This window comes from Polyergus mexicanus, unplaced genomic scaffold (genome assembly GCF_030449975.1).
Source record: "Polyergus mexicanus isolate NDT 795.1 unplaced genomic scaffold, iyPolMexi1.0 SCAF_14, whole genome shotgun sequence".
Classification (NCBI taxonomy): domain Eukaryota; kingdom Metazoa; phylum Arthropoda; class Insecta; order Hymenoptera; family Formicidae; genus Polyergus; species Polyergus mexicanus.
In genome coordinates this window covers 6,035,031-6,054,436 of record NW_027223334.1, presented here as the reverse complement: position 1 = coordinate 6,054,436, position 19,406 = coordinate 6,035,031, and the positions used below count along the sequence as shown (strand labels likewise).

Genomic DNA, 19,406 nt, shown 5'->3' with positions numbered 1-19,406 from the left:
ATCTCCTTTCCCCCCTTGCCCCCCCCCTTCAAACCTTATGTACTTAACGGTTGCGACGTTGCCGCACATCCGGTATCGCATGACCGCGTGGTGGGGGAATGAGAATTTCGAAGAAGTGGGGGTTTGTACATAAGCGCCGACATGGCGGATTGGGTATAGTGGGGTTTTGCACGCCGAATGGAACGGAGTGGGAGAAGAATGTACATATGTGTATATATATATATATATATGTGTGTGTGTATATATATATATATATATATTTATGTATATACAAAAGGGGGGAGGTTTATAGCTCAGAAATGGGAATTTTCCATGACGTATTGAAACAACAGTGACCGTTATTTGCTCACGTGACCATACTAGAAATCGCTAAAGGCGCCATGCGACGCGCGCGCCCTCATCTTTTGAGAAATCCTTTATTTCCATTTACGTTTCAGTGAAATATTAATTTTTGCAATTGATCTGTAAGAGAACATTAATTGTAATTAATATCATTAAAAATATCTATATATGTCACGCGCGCATTATAATTGACTATGAAAATTAATTATTAAATCTCTGACCATAATATATGATAAATACAAAATTATTTATTATATCAATTAATTTAATTTAAAGAATAATATACATGATATAGAGTATAAAGTGGGAAATCACAAATTTATAAGCTACAAAATGCAGAAAATTACATGAAATATTTACTATGGCATCCTCATTGTATTATACATTGCTCATCGGATGTTCGTTGCGAAGAATCTATATCTTTTGAAGCTAGGAGTCCTTTGGTACTTTCAGCTTCCTTCATCCAAATTTGTATCTGTTGATAGAGACCAATAACATATAAACGTTTCGTTAACAATTAAGAATCTTTATATACGTACATATGTACGCATGTATGGATATATCGGTTTGATAAAGACTGACAATATATACGGATATCTTTTAAATTATATTTTGTACAAGAAATTCGACAAACATGAACGTCACATTCTAATTTAATTAATAAAATGATGAAAGGGTAACACAATAGTATTTTAATCTTCCGGCAGTATTCTTTTAGTAGCTCACGACTAGCTGCCTCATGTAACATGTACCGATATAAGTAAACGATAAAATTGCGTTATTTTCATGTTAAATTGGTATTCACGCTTCATTTATATTATCTTATTTTCACGTCCATGGATCGATCGCATCACAATTAACACAGTTTCCAGAAGAAGTTTATTCTTAAAATCTTTTTTTTTCATATTTCCTTCATCCTACTTGAAATTAGCTTACAAGATTCTCTCTCTTACTACTTTTATTACTTTTCTTTCTTCACTACTCTTACTATTTTTCGTTCAGACTATTAATGTATAGATATTTTATCATCGATATTATTTTGAGTCATTAATGATTCATCACCTTTATCATCGAATAATAAATTTGGTGACATTGGTCTTACAATTGTCAGAAGGTTAAAGAACAATTATTAGTCATTTGCTGGTGTATTTATCGAATCGCTCAAAATTCTTTACGTATTATATTTGCGTGTATATATTTTTTAATATTTGAACTATTTGAAATATAATTAAAATATATTGAATAGCGCATATAGATCAACTAGTCAAACGATGGAAAAAATGATTGAAAAAAAAAAAAATTATATTGAGGAAAGATTTTAATAATTTGTTTACACTTTATGTATTTTTTTGTATTCTATTTTATATTTATTTTATTTTTGTAATAAAATTTAAAATATGCAAAGGTTTTTTAAATAATCTGATATACTTTAATAGAATATAGTATTCTGATTCATGCAATCACCTGCTTATACAGCAAATCTCTTCTTCGGCCTAATGGTTCCTTACCCAATAAAGGCACAAGTACACCTAGACAAGATTGAAATTTTTCTAGAGCCAGGGCATAATTACCCTCAGCAAGATATTGTTCGCCAGCTTCTCCTATTTCAAGTGCAGCTGTCATACCTGTGGTACTTTTACTGAGAATTCCTAATGATAAATAAGTTATGTCACGACTATCGTTTATAATTTATATGAAGAGTTTCAAACTATTATTTTTAAATATTTTTACTATTCTTAGTTTTTCGCGTTAGATAACCAGAAACCATATAATTGATTTTATATATTAAATTCCATTTGAGATATATATTGCATTATAAGCATTTTATTCTGGAAAATTCAATATTATACAAACGTAATTCATTGTACGCGAATGCCGAGCTTCTCTCTAAAGACGGTATCCTTTGCAAGGATGAAGTATTTCCTTTATTTTCAGATGGCGCACACTTTTCATCGTTATCGTCTACAAATGCCACTTTAAGCGTTTCTGCTCTCCTTATGTAATCATTCACACGATGCCGTAATACTTCCTTTCGCTTTAGATCACTTTCGTCTAATCAAATAATGTCTAATTATAATAAAATATTTGTAAGAACTTTAAGAATACGAGGAATTAAAACAAGAAATTTAATTCGAAACGTCGATCGTATTTAAAATCGATTTTTTAAACTCGAGTTTAAAAAAATATTTATGAGAAATATTGATCTTACTTGTTAAGATTGGAATAAAATATCTAAGAGCGTCGCAATACAAATAAAATGCTTCTTTTACATTCTTCTCCGCATCCATTTCAACGGCTTTATGTACCAATGCCACTGCCTTATCGTAATTTTCTTTTGTCGGCGCGTGCTCTAAGTCCAGAAACTCATGCGCAAAAAATTCGTTATATGTTATTCGATCGGCAGGATTGTGCTTTAACAGAGCCATAAGTAAATCCTTACACATCGCTGATACATGAGCCGCCTTTGGTATCTATAATGAATAATACTAACGTTCACAAATGATTCATGATTAAAAATTATATATGAATCTTAACGCGAATTAATATGCATATTATTTATACTGAGTCGATTGAGTTGGAAATCTTTTGAGTTAAATATCATTGTATTACTTATTTCATATTAAGATTGCGGGAAAAATTTAAAGACAATTACGTACACTTAAATTTTCAAAGCTAAGCGCCATATATACATTTGTAAAAACGTATTCTACTCGGTGTTTTTTTTTTTACAAATACTTTGAATTGTTTGACTCACCAATCGCAACAAAAAGATTTTTTTTGCAAGAAAACAAGAAAGCTGAAAAAGCCCGAAGGACATAAAAAAAAGAGGGAGAATAATAGACAAAATCTTTGTTTTTTTATTATATTATAAGGGAATAAAAAAGAAGGAATGTGTTTTTGCTTTCTCTCCATTACCTGAGTTTTAAATTAAATCGAAAGCATTATAGATACAATAGAGCTCGGTCTACGTTTATGGTGCAAATAAAAGATAAATCTTAATCACCTTAATAGGTTGGCTATCTTTGATCTTTTCCGCTAGCTCCTGAAAACTACTGCTAGAGTAGGGAGCTTTCCCGAAAAGACACTCGTACATGATCACTCCGACACTCCACAGATCGACGCGGGCATCATATTTATGTTTTAATAACATTTCAGGTGCCATGTAAAGGGGTGAACCACGTATCGCGAATTGATGCTCCGAATTCGGTAGATACTGCGCGAAACCGAAATCTGAAATGGACAAATAACGATTCGCCGTTGAGTATTATTCTGTTAAAACAACAAATATTTATTTCCAATTTTCCCGAAAATATATGAAAAAAATAAATAGATAAATAAATAAATAAACTATATACCGACCTCCAACTTTGAGTATTAATTGAGGTTTTCTCATTAACAGTAAATTTTGCGGTTTGAGATCCATGTGACAAACATTATGATCGCGCAAATATCTCAACGCTAATGCGAGCTGTTGTAGAAATCTGCGACAAATGTTTTCAGGTAGCTTATGCTTTTTCTTTATAAATCTCGACAAGTCTCCACCGTCATAGTATTCCATGACAATATATATATGCCTGTTTATACGTATATAAGCATTTATTATTTTTTTTTTTGTAAGAAGAAGAAAAAACATGTTAACACAGCGATGAAAGTGATTTCTTATCGCGAATTGTCTGTGATTATATAATCTAATTTGCTCATCACCATCTTGCAGCGAAATAATTACGTTACAATATCGTAAAGTCTCATGTAACGAACCCTTCATCCCAGAAAAAATCTTTCATCTCTACGATATGCTCGTGCTTCAGGACATTTAACAGCTTGATCTCCGTCACGAGATTGTCGATCGCTGATTTAGAGAGCGACCCTTTATCCACACACTTGATAGCGACAACCTCTCGACTCCCATCCTGAGAACGATCGTCAAAAAGTGATGATTTACAGATTTCATAACTTATATTCAAATGCAGTCTTGAATTTCTACTAAAAAGTTGGAGACACCCACGCTTTTTTTGAAATATATTATTTTTAATAAAAATACAGTAGCATCGCGTGATATATATTTAACGCTTAAAATTAACTCTGTAATCTTCGTTGAAAAATTTATATTTTTATCGTGAGACATCTCGCATGGGATCTATGAAAGTCAGATGTTATTTGAAAGTTGAGTGCCGGGAGTGCCGAAGAAAGCAAGTCCGACACTGTATATATAAATATGCAAATAAATGTTATCGTTCCAGCGATAACATGTATTTATCTTCTTGCAAATTGTATACATACATACATACATATATATATAAGGAAAAAACGGGGGAATCTTTGTATGTATATACATATAATAAATAGCATTGTAAGAAATATATATATATATATATATATATATATATATATATATATATATGCCTATACATTTCCGATATATAAATAGTTACGATACTACATCCATTCGTTCCGCTTGCACTTTCTACATTCAGATTCTTCGCTTTCTCTCTCTCTCTCTCTCTCTCTCTCTCTCTCTCTCTCTCTCTCTCTCTCTCTCTCTTTCTACGAACATTTTTATTTTATTTTATTTTATTTTATTTTATTTAAAGAAAATTTAAGAAAATACAAAAACAAAACGAACACAGCATTATAAGCATTCTCGATATATTATGTACATACTCTTTGAATATAAAAATAATCTATGCACGTACCTTCTTAAACGCTTTGTATACAGTCGCATAACTTCCGGTGCCAATCTTTTCCAGCATAGAATAATCACTCACGGTGGACAGATTCATTTTTGTTGAAAGTAGATTAATTTATCGACATTCTAGCGAAATAAAGATTACTGTGACAGTACGATCTTTGCTTAAGCACGCGTTGCTCGTGAGCATATTTTGTGTTATCTCAATGAATATATATTAATATTGTCCATAACAAAATCGAAAGGCAAATCATCAGATTAAAGAAACTGTCTGGTGTATAATTTTCAACGCAGTAAAAAATTTTTCTCTTTTCAATTATACGCACAAAAGGAATTATATACGCAATTATTATCATAAACTATATATGATATATAGGATTAATAAATCTCTTTTCTTTGAGTATATATATTAAAAGATATTTTTGTGAAAAGTATAATAAAATGTCATAAAAAATAAGAATTCACATAAGATGGTGTTTGAAGTGTTGCTATAATTTATAATAATAACGACAATAGGCTAAAAATATTAAAACAATTAAGTGGGAAAACTATGGCAAATAAAAGCCAAAGGCGCAGATATTGATGCGCGCAAATTTATCATTTTTAAATTTCAATAATAAATATATATTAAAAATGTACGTTTCGAATCGTTACATATCATTTTTAATACACATTTATTACTAAAATTTAACAATAATAAGTTCGCGCTAATATATCTGCGCCTTGGCTTTTATTTGCCAGCTTTCCCACTTAATTTATAATTTATAGGTTATTGTTTAACGTCGACACTATAAAAGAAGACAACTGTCGCGATCTCTACTGACGCGAGAAAGCACAAGTAATAATCATTCTACTGTATCAGAGTGAAGGCGTAATTACTCCGATTTAAATGCTTGCTGGTAAACAGTAGACAATGCGCGATCGACGCGACGAATAAATCGTCGGTATGAACTAGTCGACGAAGACGACGAGATCGCGTGTGTGTCAGCTGTGCATGATGCGCGCGCCGCAAGGCTAAAGCCCATCTCACACGAATTCACATAGCTGTATATATGCGTAGCGTAAGATCGTCTAGACCAATGAGCATCGAAATAAAATCGTCATATTGATTTTACGTAGCATGCTCATTGGTCCAGACGGTCTTATGCTATACGTACGCAGCTATGTCAATTTGTGTACGATAGAGGCTTTACTTCACGACGCGCTAGGAACGAGAGTCATCGCGACGAAGTTGGCGTCACGGCCGTGCGGAGCGCGACAGGCGACAGTACGCGACCGTTCGTTGATACGTGCCGACACGTTGGCAGAACCGTGAAGAGTTTCCGCTGTTCTCACGTAACGATCTCTTCCTATCCCCCCCCCCGTCCCCCCTCACTCTCACTCTCTCTCTCTCTCACTCACATGAAATTTCCCGTGCGATTACCTCGAATACGAGGTTGTCTTCGACCGCGACATTGCGATTCGACGACGAAGGACGACGACGGCATGCTCGTCGTTCGATCGCCGAAATTTTCGATGCCGCGCGTCATCGTGGACGTGACAGCAGTGTTCGCGCTATAGACTCGTTCAACGTTCAACGCTTTCTTTCAAGACAAAAGTGTGCATTCTTCGAGATTGAACGTGGCTTTATCCCGCGATGGGGAAGAATAAATAATCGTACATCGACATGATCTCGTAGCTCTTGTGTATGGTGATATTCGCGAGTGACATTTCCTTGTAACCTTGTGTCCGCGACAAACTGAAAAGAGGGAAAAAAAAAAAAAAAAAAAATACCGAGACTGCTTCTCGATAAAACGCATAATCCTAGGAATGTAATACAGGTTTGATAACACAGTGTAGATAAGTTGCAAAGTAACGTGAATTTTGCGCCTTCAATTTATTTATCGTAAATTTATGGCTCAATTTCGCAAGAAACTCTGAAATTTTTCGGTAAGATTTGTTTACAAAGAGAAATATCAGTTTCTCATTATTATTATTTTTTTCTTTTTTTTTACGCGCGAGATCGGGTCACGATCGCCTTGACTAGTCTCGAATAAATACGCGTGTTATCGTGCCTTATTATAACACGTACTAATTAGCGAATCTCAATTACGACACGCTCGTCCTTCGCGCATGTATTTTTGTCGGATGCAAATCGGAATCGACTCTTCCGATGGCCTCCGATCGTTCTTAGAAGAGCATTTCGCTCGACACCTCGGCACATGACGACGAGGCCTGTAAATTCCTAGAGAAGCAAGATTGGCCTCGACGAAACTAATAATATAAAATATCAATTCGGCAAGCGTGTGTCGGTCGCCTGTATGCAATAAATGTCGCAATTGGCTGATCGAGCAAACTTTGTTCGTCCATCGTTTTCGCCGTGAGATTAGCCGTTAGTGTCTCGGCTACCGGAGTTCATTTCGGATGTTTTGGCAGCTGATTTTGTTCCCCTTTCTCTTTCCGTAACAGAAAAGTTTAAAAATTTTTCAACCCTTCACATTGCCAAAGAGTTTAATCATTATCACGAGAACTGGTTTTTCGACGTGTTAACAGTCACGCGCCTTTCGAGAGGCTGCCTTTCTGAATGCTTTATTGGGGAAGCATCAAGAAACGATGACGTCATGTACTGAAACATAAGCTGTTTTCTCTTTTAGCAGGTGCGCGTATCAAATTTTCGGAATCGCGAATTGTTTACATCTTGTTGAAGTTGACATTGTCATTCGTTGGACAAAAATCAATTTTCGATTTAATTTTGCCAGATACATATTGTATATAAAAATATGATTAATGAGTTTGTGCTATACGCATTAATACAATAGTGAATTGGTGGATTACATCTATTGTTTATTCAAATATTAATATTTGTATTACTTGTGTTATCGTATAATTGTCACCATACAAGGTGAAATATATTGATTGAATTGACACAGCATAAACTTCAAGATATACTCTTGCAATTTTTTTTGCATCCTATTCTGTGTGTATAGGTGCGGTACATACTAACGAGAAAAAACTTTAGTTCAAAACAATTGCTCGTTAATTTCTCACAATAATGGATTCGGAAGAGGAAACACTTTACGACGATGTTGACTCTGGCAATGAATCAAGCGGCGATGATGTTGACTTTGCCATGGAAATAGAATCTGGTAATCCACGCGAACGAGCTACCGATGTCGATGAATATCCATTTGAAGTACTTTCTACAGAAGAGATTGTACAACACATGGTTGATTCCATAAAAGAAGTTAACACTGTTGTTGAAGTAAGCTTTACAGATTTAATACATAATAAGTATACATTTTTCAAGATAAACATTTGGACACATATCTTATGTATGCGCTAATCTACAGATACCAGCGACAACTACACGTATTTTATTAAATCATTTTAAATGGGATAAAGAAAAATTGATGGAACGTTTTTACGATGGTGATCAAGAAAAATTATTTGCCGAGGCACGTGTCATTAATCCATTTAGAAAGGGTCCTTTAATAAGTAGAAGTCGATCCTCGCAAAGTTCTTTGGTAAATGTGTATAAATTATTCTAATTATATTTTGTGTAAAATTACAATAAAAATTTATTTTGTTTATGCTTAATAGTCCAAGAGAATGACAAATGGAACAGAGGAATGTGGAATCTGTTTTATGATCTTACCATCTTCGGTAAGTTTATTGTAATATAGTCTTTATATATATATATATATATATATATATATATATATATATAAAATAGATGCATTAATAAAAAACAAAATAAAAAAACTTTAAAAAAATATTAGATGATGACTGGTCTCGAATGTGGGCATCGTTTCTGTACCGGTTGCTGGGGAGAATATTTGACGACCAAAATCATGGAAGAAGGAGTTGGACAAACAATTGCATGTGCTGCTCACGCTTGCGATATTTTAGTAGATGATGCCAGTGTTATGCGGCTTGTCAAAGATTCCAAAGTTAAATTAAAGTATCAACATTTAATCACCAATAGCTTTGTCGAAGTAAATACTTGTAATGAATATAGTTGAATTTATTGGATTTTATAAATATTTTATAAATGTCTCTTATATATGTGTGTTCTCTTTCTTAGTGTAATAGGTTATTGAGATGGTGTCCATCTCCTGATTGTAATAATGCCGTTAAGGTGCAGTATGTAGAAGCGAGACCAGTTACTTGCAAATGTGGACATATTTTCTGTTTTCACTGTGGTGAAAATTGGCATGATCCTGTAAAGTGTCATTTACTCCGAAAATGGATCAAAAAGTGCGACGACGATTCCGAAACATCAAACTGGATTGCTGCTAATACAAAGGAATGCCCTAAATGCAATGTTACCATTGAGAAAGACGGTGGATGTAATCACATGGTTTGCAAAAATCAAAATTGTAAAACTGAATTTTGTTGGGTGTGTCTTGGGCCGTGGGAACCACATGGTTCTAGTTGGTATAATTGTAATCGCTACGATGAAGAGGAAGCTAAAGTAGCTAGGAATGCACAAGAAAAATCCAGATCAGCTTTACAGAGATATTTATTTTATTGCAATAGATATATGAATCATATGCAATCACTAAAATTTGAGAGTAAATTGTATGCCAGTGTGAAGGAGAAGTGTGAAGGAGAAGATGGAAGAAATGCAACAGCATAATATGTCATGGATTGAGGTATATCAACATAATATAATAGTAATAATAATAATCTGAGCATATATACGCGTATATACGCGTATAGCGCGCGCGCACACAATAGAATCGCTTATTGAATATAAACTTATGCAAACTAATCTTTTTCATATTTCAGGTACAATTTCTGAAAAAAGCAGTCGACATTTTGTGTTCCTGTAGGCAAACTCTCATGTATACTTATGTATTTGCTTATTATGTGAAAAAGAATAATCAGTCTGTGATCTTTGAAGATAACCAAAAGGATTTAGAGAGTGCCACAGAATGCCTCTCTGAATATCTTGAAAGAGATATCACAAGCGAAAATCTTGCAGATATTAAACAAAAGGTTCAGGATAAATATAGGTAAGGATTGTGCCTCACCTCTTCTTTGTTAGGAAAATGAGATATCTTTTGTTTACAACTGTAATAACGTTAAGACATTATTTATTTTTGAAGATACTGCGATAGTCGAAGAAAAGTGCTTTTAGAACATGTCCATGAAGGGTATGAGAAGGAATGGTGGGATTACAAGGAATAGAGGATGTTTTTAGAGTTTCATTTTTTGGGGTGTGACACATAAGTTCTCTTCCTTCCCACCTCTGCCCCAGCTGTGATAAACTAAGAAAGAAAGAACTAACAAGAGACAGAAATGGAGTATGTCACAAAGTGATAAATGTGTTATATGCACTTTATACATACTATGCTCTGTGGTCACACATATAATATCGTATATGATAAATATTGAACTCGAACTATTAAAATTCAATCCGATCACCAAACAGAATTGATTGGACAATATCTTAATTTGCGCTTGCTGTGTGTTGTACATCATTGTAGATTCTTAATCCTTGATAAAAATACCCTATTGTTTTAGATAATGATAAGAATATTAGTTATATTCATTAAGACAAACAACACATGCATCATTATTAGGCAAATATTATTATTAACATGATTAGCAATATGTTAAAATAACACTCAGCTAAAAATTTAATATTTTAATGTATTTTACTGATGTTAATCGATTGCAATTTTTGAATACTGATGATTTATTTTCTTCCCATTACTATTTTAAGAATAGCTATTTAAAATATAAAATGGGTCAGGTATGTACAACTAAGATGGATCACATCTCAACTGTTTTGTGCTATTTTGGACCACAATACGTCCAGGCTATAACTGCCAATCTTTAAGGGACACTAAATTACTATATGCATATCGTCAGTGCTATGTATTTTTATTGTTAATGTTTGAAATGATTCCCGTCCTCGTCCGTATCATTTCAAAGAAAATCTGAATGCAAAATATCTTACAAAGTAAAATATAATCGTTTATCTTCTTTTTTTTATGCATATTTATTTCTTTCTCTACAAACAAATTATATATTTCAGTTTGTTATTCATACTGACGTTGCGCAGTTTAAAGGGGGCCAAGTTTGTGATATCTTCACATATATCATATTGCATCTCTATATAAAAACACTATGCAGATGTAAAAAACACATTTGTCAAATTGTAACAAATTAGTCATTAGTTTCTCTTTTCTTGTAAATTTGATATTTTATAATTTAAAAATTTAAGTGCTAAATTATACAATATATTTTTATCTTAACTTGCATTATTATATCTTGATTTTTAAAAGTAAAGAGATATACTATTTCAAATAATTTAACTGTAATATACATACACATCTCTCTGTTTACATAATTTAGATACTTTGTTACTATATTTTAATTAAAATACTGATTACAATCTAATATAAATTTTAGGCAGATTTTTTAAATCAAATTTTATGATTTTTTCAGGATTACTTTCTTTTTATCATGATCTTTTATTATTTTTTAAATTTAATTTTATTACTATCTATCTGCATAACGCTGACGATATGTTTTATATACCATTAGCTTACTAATTAAAGGTCAATGATTACAATAAAATATTTACTCATTATCGTCAATATAAATGGCAGACGAAATGAGTTCCATTTGTACAGTTAATCTAATGTATGTGTATATTATATACGTGTGTGTATGTATGTGTATATATATATATATATATATATATATATATGTATATACACACATACAATAAATACATATTACTTTTAAACATAGTAATATCAATAATAACAAAGTAAGTGTAGAAAATTTTAGAGATTTATTAAATGGAATTTGTGTGTTGATTCTTGCTATTATACATAATAGGATCTGAAATAAAAGTTGAAATGCAGTTGTTTTCTGTACAGTCGCAAACTTTGATTAGATGTAAGAAGATTGTTAGATTGAATTCCGCCAGAAAAAATTCTCTAGTTTGTGATTTTATAATTATATTCACTCAATTCGTAAGTTACAATAGTATATTAAAAGAGCTCTAATATGATCCCATATAAAAATAAAAATCGTACATATGTTCAAAATTTCTTGTACATAACCCGAACTTGAGCTTTTCGGGCAGAGAGTTTTCGTATTCATAAAAATAATGTATGGCACATGTAAAATTGAAATATTTAGCTGTCAAATTATCAAACATATCCAAGAAACCACTTTTGTCAATGGTGTAAATGTTTAATTGTATTTTAATTGGTATAGATTGCAAACTCTTGTGTCAAGATTTCATTATTTGCTCATTCTTTTATGAGTATTTCATAAATATTACAGAACTTACACAATAATAGAATAAATTATTTTATTAGTAAATGGTAATATAGAAAAAAAATCTCGCTGCTTTACTTTTATGGTTATATAAACCAGCATGATACATTGGATGCATTCCAAAATTCACTGCCAGTACTAGAAATCTGTAGTTCATGTTATGTATCTTACAGATTTCTAGTACTAGCAGTGTGAATTTTGAAACGCAGTCATTATTATCTTTATCATATTCTTCTAGAAATAGAATTCTCATCATTGTTCAATGTTGCCTTTTGTTAACATAATTACAAATATATAATATATACTGTAAATACTGTATATGAATATATATACATATACATATATATATATATTTATATTTATTCATATACATACATACATTGTAAATCTTAAGTGATTTAGATCTCAGTAATCTCATGAATATGAAAATATATATGAGATTTCATAATGCTGAAAATGACAGTTAATATATTTCCTTGGCAGAAATGTATCCTCCTCTTTGATTAAGAAATAAAGAGAGGCAAATTATTATTCCACAGCATCCTATTATAACATTATACTTATTATGTATTCAAGTGCTTATGATTGAAATGGTTTAATCATACAGAGGACTCGATAAGCTTGAATATACAATATCAATAGTATAATATAAAAAAACATAGTCTTTTTAAACAATATTATTTTAAACAAAATTATCCAGATCATGTGTAAATGTTTAATTACGATATTAAAATGGTTTTTCACATATATCGCAACATATTTTCACAGAAAATGTGTTTTTTTTTTTTTAAAACACACTATTAACATCAATGAAATGTTAAATGCATTATGTACTTTTTTTTTCTTCATTAATTAATATTTCAGATTAAACATAAATATAATTAGGAGGATTATGTTCATTGTAATAGGAATAACGATTATTTCATATATATGAAGTTATTATTTTTGATTATTTGCAAACATATATACATTAGACATATGTCGTTTACAGTATTTTGTAGTGATTAAGACTGATCCCCCCCTTTGACATGACATAATGCAACAAAATATATATATATATATATATATATATATATATATATATATATATATATATATATATTTAAACTTATTTTACTTATAATTTATAATGATACATTAAAAATACTTTCTACAATGTTGATTCAATGTGTTTTTCAAGAAAACAAATTTACTTACATCATCAAGTAAGTCTTTGCATCATTTTATATGTATGTGAGCATAGTTTTTATTTATAGTAGCAAAAAACTATATTGAAATTTTCATAGCAACAGTAAGTTGTGTGTGTTCTACCCTGTAAATTTCCATTGATAATAGTATTTGATAATGTTGTATGAGAACTATAAATTTTACCAAACATGAATAATGCAAATATCACCCAGATTAAAAAATAAGAAATTATATTAAACTTTCTATTGCGCTGTGAAATTGTCTTATAAACTAATTTTATCTTTGTAGTAGGTATTTTTTTCAATCTTTCTTTCTTCCCTGTCTCTTCTTTTAATAATGATTACAGGAAAAAGATCTTTATTTTATAAAAGTATTTATTCTCTGAATATAAAATTTTTGCAAGTGTATAATAATAGAATATATCGACATGTAAAAAAGTAGCCGTTATTTGAATATATATCACGGTACAGTTCTTAACTATTTCTTGTTTTTTTCCATCGCTATTACATATATCTCTTAATGTTTAAAATTGTATGGATGCGATCAGTTCTATGAACAAAGATATTCGAAAAAAATTTATTATTTAATATATTCTCTACCTAAAATAAATTATTAATAAATATATTGTGTCTACCTAAATTCAATAAAATTCGAGAGAAAAAGAGATTCTTGTTTCACATAAATTTCTAATAATTTCCTTAATTTTGAGTATTATTGTTGAAAATTACTTTAATATTTAAAAAAATGTCTATTATAGAATTAAATAAGATATATTCTGTTTACTATACATATATAATTTCACTAGTTTGTGTTATAAGGTATTGTAATAGGAAACTAGCGTCATTGTCTGTCGCTCATGCTACATATGCTGGCTGGAGTTATATAAAAAGTAGAACGATTCTAAGCAGACTGACGTTGATATGAAAATTATGTGTGTCAACGCGTTGAAGTATCTTTTGTTAATCTTGTATGTTTCTCGTATAGACGTAGCAAACTCTCCGTTTGAATCGAATCGTTCCGATGTTCGTGAAATGTATATTAATACGTAATATTATACGTACATTATAGAAAAAAAATCTGTTCACATTTCCCTTTCGAATGTGTTCTCGTAGAACGTAAGTACGCGGTAATTTCTTGGACAAAACATACTCAAACCACACGATCTCGCGAGGCTCCATCAGGAAGTCACCGATAAGATTGTAGCGATCAAACCAAGAGTGGCTCCTGTCATTAATAAACTCCTCCAAATTGCTCCGCTAATTTCTTCAGCCACAGGATATTCTACGCATAATTGTTCCTGTAAAAAAAAAAAAAAAAATACAAGGTATGTATATTTTAGGTAAAAGTTCGAATATGCTCTTTTCTCCTTTAGCGATGAATACTTACCCACCCACCGTAGCCTTTAATAAAATGCGTTATATTTTCACCAACATATCTAGAAACGTATAGCGGCAATTTCTTTTTAAGACTGTGCATTCTTCTGTCTCTAGCCCATAAAGCTAATCTGCCCATGAAAGCGTATAAGCAAACAATTCTAGCCCATGTAATAACGCCATGTAAGAACAATTCATTGGCAACTCCCATAAATGTTTCGTACGCAGTGTCCGGAACAACGTTTAAACGATTTACCATACTTGTAAAGAGAATGCTGTGTTTGTTGAGCATTTGATATACATTGTGCCTCATGCTACGAGATACTGGATCTTGGGATATAAGATAGATATCTTCTTTTAACAAGTATCGTATTACATCATTGGCTAGGCTCTCGGCAGTCGATTCTATAGAATCATCATGGATATTGTATCGTGGTGGTGGGCCCAATTGTGGAAAGAGATGTTGAAGTCGAATCTAAAAGATAAGATATTTTATCTTAAATGCAAAACTAGTTTTGTGATGATTGTTGCAAAAATTACATTGTAAGAGATAGTATTAAATAAAAATTTGACAAGTCGTTTATATATATATATATATATATATATATATATATATATATATATATATTCAATTTGGAAAATGTGGATGCTGATAAACGTGGATAAGTATCGATAATTTGGATGAATCAAGTAATTGACAAGCGTATAATAGCCGTATATATGTTACCTGACACATTTCGAAGAAAGACATAGCGCGATTAGCAGCGCCGACCGCATATCGGCAGACACCGTCTTCGTCGTCGGCAGCGGCGGCGGCAGCTCGCTCGTTCGACGAATTCCTGTTACCGGGGCGATCGCATTCCAGAATGCCGCCCACTCTGGAATGCAGCTCCCCTCGCGTTGACGTACCCTGCCCCTCCTCCGCACCATCCCGTGCGCCAAGAATCTCATTGTTCATCGTTGTTCCGTCGTCGCCGGCCATCCTATCTCGTATACCGCTATCAAACGAGGAATCGTTCTGGCGAATTATTATGTCTCTCCGTATCCAAGTTCCTCGCGTACAGTTCCCGTTGTCTTCTCAGATCGTCGTGGCAAACACGCACCGCTTTTACATCACACACGCTGGTCTCGAAGATCGTCCGGTGCGTGAATCGATCGCGCGCGCCTCGGATGCGCCGGGATGAAAGGAGCGCGCGCGGTGCTCCAAAAACTTGAACCTCGACCGACCGATCCAACCCGGCCAACCGACCACCCAACCATCCAACCAACCAACCAGCTAGCCAGCCAGCCAGCGACAAAACGCTCCGCTCTCTACTTTCCCGCGGCCATTTCCGAAGCCGAAACCGCGCCGCGCCGTTTCCTCCGCTCTTGCTCCACGTCGCACCCAACTTCTCTCCCGTACCGCGCTCCCTTGGCCTGCCGTCGACCAGCCCGACTCACGATGGTCTCAGGTCTCACATCACTACCACTACCGCTTATCTCGAGACTCTACCCCCCCCCCCCCACCGCGCCACCGGTAGCGTATGACGTAGCTCAGTGTCTTTCAGTTTCGATACGCGACCGATTTGACTTGACGACGTAAGGATGCAAAGAACGCTGTTACAGCACTAAGACTCGACGTTACTTTTGACAAGCGAGGAACATCGCTTGCCATTTTCCCAATGACAACGATTCTACGTATCGTAGATGTCGAAAGATAATTACATCAACCGGCCTTTCGTATTACCGTGTGTAGAACCGAGAATCGACGCGAATTGAGAATCCCTGATGTGAAGCGCACATACACGCGCACGCACACACACACCACAGTCGGCGACGACGCCGGCGGCACACTCACCAATGCGGCGCGTGCTACACCTTCGCACACTATCGTGACGATTCTCTATGGATCATTCACGTTTTCGCCCCACCACCGCGCCGTCTCGACACGTCCCGCGTGTGTATACACGTGGGCCCGGCCGCCCTGTAGTAGTGAGCCAGTGAGCGTCCCGTCTCTGTTTATCCCGCGCGGTCGCTCGCCTCCTTCGCGAGGCGCCGCCGATAACCTCAACCCTTTCTAGCGCGCGAGCGGATTATCCGTGTGTGGTTATACCTGTGTACCTGGGAACTGGCCGAGGAATGGAATTTTCGTTGGAACGCGGAGTACGTTTGTACGACGAGGGACTCACTGTACGTCCGCGAGAAGATATGGTCATTTTATATATGATCTTGGTCGTGGAGGAATTCGGGAGAAAATTTCAAGGAAATTTTGAAATTGAGGGAGATTCTTTGTCATTGTCGCATACGACAACAGAGCGAGAATTTAACCGTTTAACCGCGCAGGTTTAAATCTTAATTTATATACGTATATATCACGATGGTATTTGTTTCTTTTCGAATATTGCTTACGTCACCGTTGAGAGATTAGTATTCATTCAGCTTTCCCGCGCCTCGCATTCCTGAGAGAAAAAGAGAGATGCATTATTCGCCGTAGCAACGGCGGGAGAACGGTGAAAGTCTCGCGGCCGTAGTTACTAACCAACCCACACACACACACACGCACACACACATCGAGACCGAAATCATCCGCAATGAAGTTGACCAATATTCGCGACTTGAGAATTCATGACGTGAATCGGATAGGGTGTTGGAAGGAAAAGCAATATCAGAGGATATTTAAATCTTATTGACAACATACGGAGGGACTTTCTAAACTACATTCAATTCGAATAATCTGGATTAATTAATGGTAAGATTTCTATAATCTCGTATATATATATATATACAACAATACGTATGCATGAGAGAGAGTTCAGTTTGACAGTCGAATTTTATGAGATATCCATGTGCTCTCAGATATATATCCGTAGACAATGAGACCAACGCAGGGCATATTCAGTGAATGCATCGCACACACGGATCGGCGATGGTTCTACGGTGCGTTTTCCACGAAAGGATTATACTGAAACTGGTCCGCGCCGGTTGGTCCCGCAGTGTCGTAATCAGGTGAGCGTGCACCCGTATCTCGCTCTCGAGGGGTGGCAATGTTTATGTACATATAATTAGCATTGCACGCTTGCAAAGTAAAGTCTCGCGATCTCTTATCTCTTTCTCGCTATATAATATATATATATTTTTTTTTATACAGCTATGCGTGACATGAAGCGAGAAATTATTGACCGAGGATCTTACTTGGCACGCGGGCGGAATGCTCGATAGGCGAGTTCATCCGTGTACGGTCCATGCATATATATGTGTGGGTGTGGGCCGCAGCTTCTCTCTCCCGCGGAGAGTCAAGTTTCCCTCCCTCGGTCACACGTTCCTGCACCCCCGGCCTCGCCGCGCCGCGACACGCGCGACCCATGCCTATCGCTCCTTCCTTTCTGCCGGCGGTGCAACCTTCAAAGGCCACTGAATGCGTCCATGAATGAAGTAGGAAAGTTGCTGGAGTACAGATCGACCGGATGTATGCATACTAGGTGGGTAAGAAAACAAGACGTCAATGTGTCCAACTGTCGATCGGAACCAGTTCTAGATCGCTGCCAGTGATACTAATGTACCGTATAATATCCGCGATCATGTTTTACACGTTTCTTTATACATTAGATATACGATATACATAGTTTATTAAGAATAGGTAACACTCGCGTACCGATTATCTATTTTAATTGCGATATGAACTCGATTCCGGAACTAGTCTAGAGAGACGGGGAAAGAAAGACAGATGGAAAAATCATTGCCGGCGAAATCGCGCTATCAAGTACGCCGTATTACATGGCGTTTACGCAAACTTTACGCGAGTATCGTTGTTGCAAAGTTTCGATCTCTGATTTAAAGTTCACGTTGCAGATTCAGCTGCGCTTTATGGACAGCATCGAGAGCATCTCGTAAAGTCTTGCCTTTCACATCGGAGTATAGATATGCGACGTGCACCGAAGACGTTGAAACATCTTGGAATAAATTGATAAAATGAATCACATGTAAATGAGATTTGATAGGTCTAAATTATCTCTTCTTCGTGTCGCTTACGATTAGAGGAATGAAAATTAAGACAAGAGGAGAAGTCGGTTCGCACGTCATATGGATAATAATAACGTGACGAGGATAACGTTACTGTTTACGCCTCGCATGTTTTATCGAATTATCAAATAAGTATTATAATAGCTATTTCAATTGTAACATTGCATACGTGCATTGTAATTCAAATGATGATTTTCGTCTCGCAAAATGGACCGTGGGAATACGATGGCGCGAGTGAACAGCTTGCAATATTTCAGAGGAACTCGTGGCAATCGCCTGCTTCTCGGTAGCATTTTCTTACCGTCATTCATGATACTACAGCACGGCAATAGGATAATTGCTTGACGGTCGGTGACTAAAGTGGATAAAGCCTTCTACAGTAATCTAACACGAGCCAGGGCGCAGGAGCGCAAAGATTGGGCCCATCTCTCTTTTGTTTTTGTCGCGAATCGTCGCTTTCTTTCATATTAATCGCCACGCTTATTGTTTACAATAGCAAACTATAGTAAACGCACACGAAAGATCGAATGTAT

The 19,406-nt window shown here is 34.7% G+C and overlaps 3 protein-coding genes and 1 long non-coding RNA gene across 6 annotated transcripts; 2 read left to right on the top strand and 2 right to left on the bottom strand.

Annotated features, from left to right (window-relative positions):
• Nucleotides 1–29: 29 nt before the first annotated feature.
• On the bottom strand, nucleotides 30–6,015 carry Aduk (Another Drosophila Unc-51-like kinase). Of its 3 annotated transcripts, none has more exons than XM_070306974.1 (10): nucleotides 5,909–6,015; nucleotides 5,037–5,155; nucleotides 4,102–4,253; nucleotides 3,703–3,917; nucleotides 3,347–3,573; nucleotides 2,552–2,813; nucleotides 2,197–2,394; nucleotides 1,807–1,991; nucleotides 690–817; nucleotides 30–462 (listed from the first exon to the last, which is right to left on the bottom strand). In XM_070306974.1, exons 2-9 carry the CDS (start codon nucleotides 5,121–5,123, stop codon nucleotides 713–715), a joined length of 1,431 nt encoding a protein of 476 aa, XP_070163075.1. In that variant the 5' UTR covers nucleotides 5,124–5,155; nucleotides 5,909–6,015; the 3' UTR covers nucleotides 30–462; nucleotides 690–712. The 3 variants fall into 3 exon arrangements, with proteins under 3 accessions (XP_070163075.1, XP_070163074.1, XP_070163076.1); XM_070306973.1 differs by having other exon boundaries at nucleotides 703–817; XM_070306975.1 differs by lacking the exon at nucleotides 5,909–6,015 and having other exon boundaries at nucleotides 703–817; nucleotides 5,037–5,400.
• A 365-nt stretch (nucleotides 6,016–6,380) lies between these two features.
• On the top strand, nucleotides 6,381–11,004 carry Ari-1 (E3 ubiquitin-protein ligase ariadne-1). The gene is given in 10 exon segments (XM_070306972.1): nucleotides 6,381–6,958; nucleotides 7,562–7,665; nucleotides 7,996–8,270; nucleotides 8,359–8,532; nucleotides 8,609–8,671; nucleotides 8,788–9,003; nucleotides 9,093–9,608; nucleotides 9,610–9,663; nucleotides 9,800–10,026; nucleotides 10,120–11,004. Coding segments are annotated over 8 exon segments (1,542 nt in total). The 5' UTR covers nucleotides 6,381–6,958; nucleotides 7,562–7,665; nucleotides 7,996–8,060; the 3' UTR covers nucleotides 10,202–11,004.
• A 2,449-nt stretch (nucleotides 11,005–13,453) lies between these two features.
• On the bottom strand, nucleotides 13,454–16,333 carry LOC138939306 (bcl-2-like protein 1). Its single transcript, XM_070306976.1, has 3 exons — nucleotides 15,602–16,333; nucleotides 14,888–15,349; nucleotides 13,454–14,798 (listed from the first exon to the last, which is right to left on the bottom strand). The coding sequence occupies exons 1-3, from the start codon at nucleotides 15,854–15,856 to the stop codon at nucleotides 14,679–14,681; spliced, it is 837 nt and encodes a 278-aa protein (XP_070163077.1). The 5' UTR covers nucleotides 15,857–16,333; the 3' UTR covers nucleotides 13,454–14,678.
• Nucleotides 15,585–18,419, top strand: LOC138939307 (uncharacterized). Its single transcript, XR_011447825.1, has 3 exons — nucleotides 15,585–17,602; nucleotides 17,710–17,859; nucleotides 18,002–18,419. It is a non-coding gene; the product is annotated as an uncharacterized lncRNA (long non-coding RNA).
• The last annotated feature ends 987 nt before the right edge of the window (nucleotides 18,420–19,406 follow it).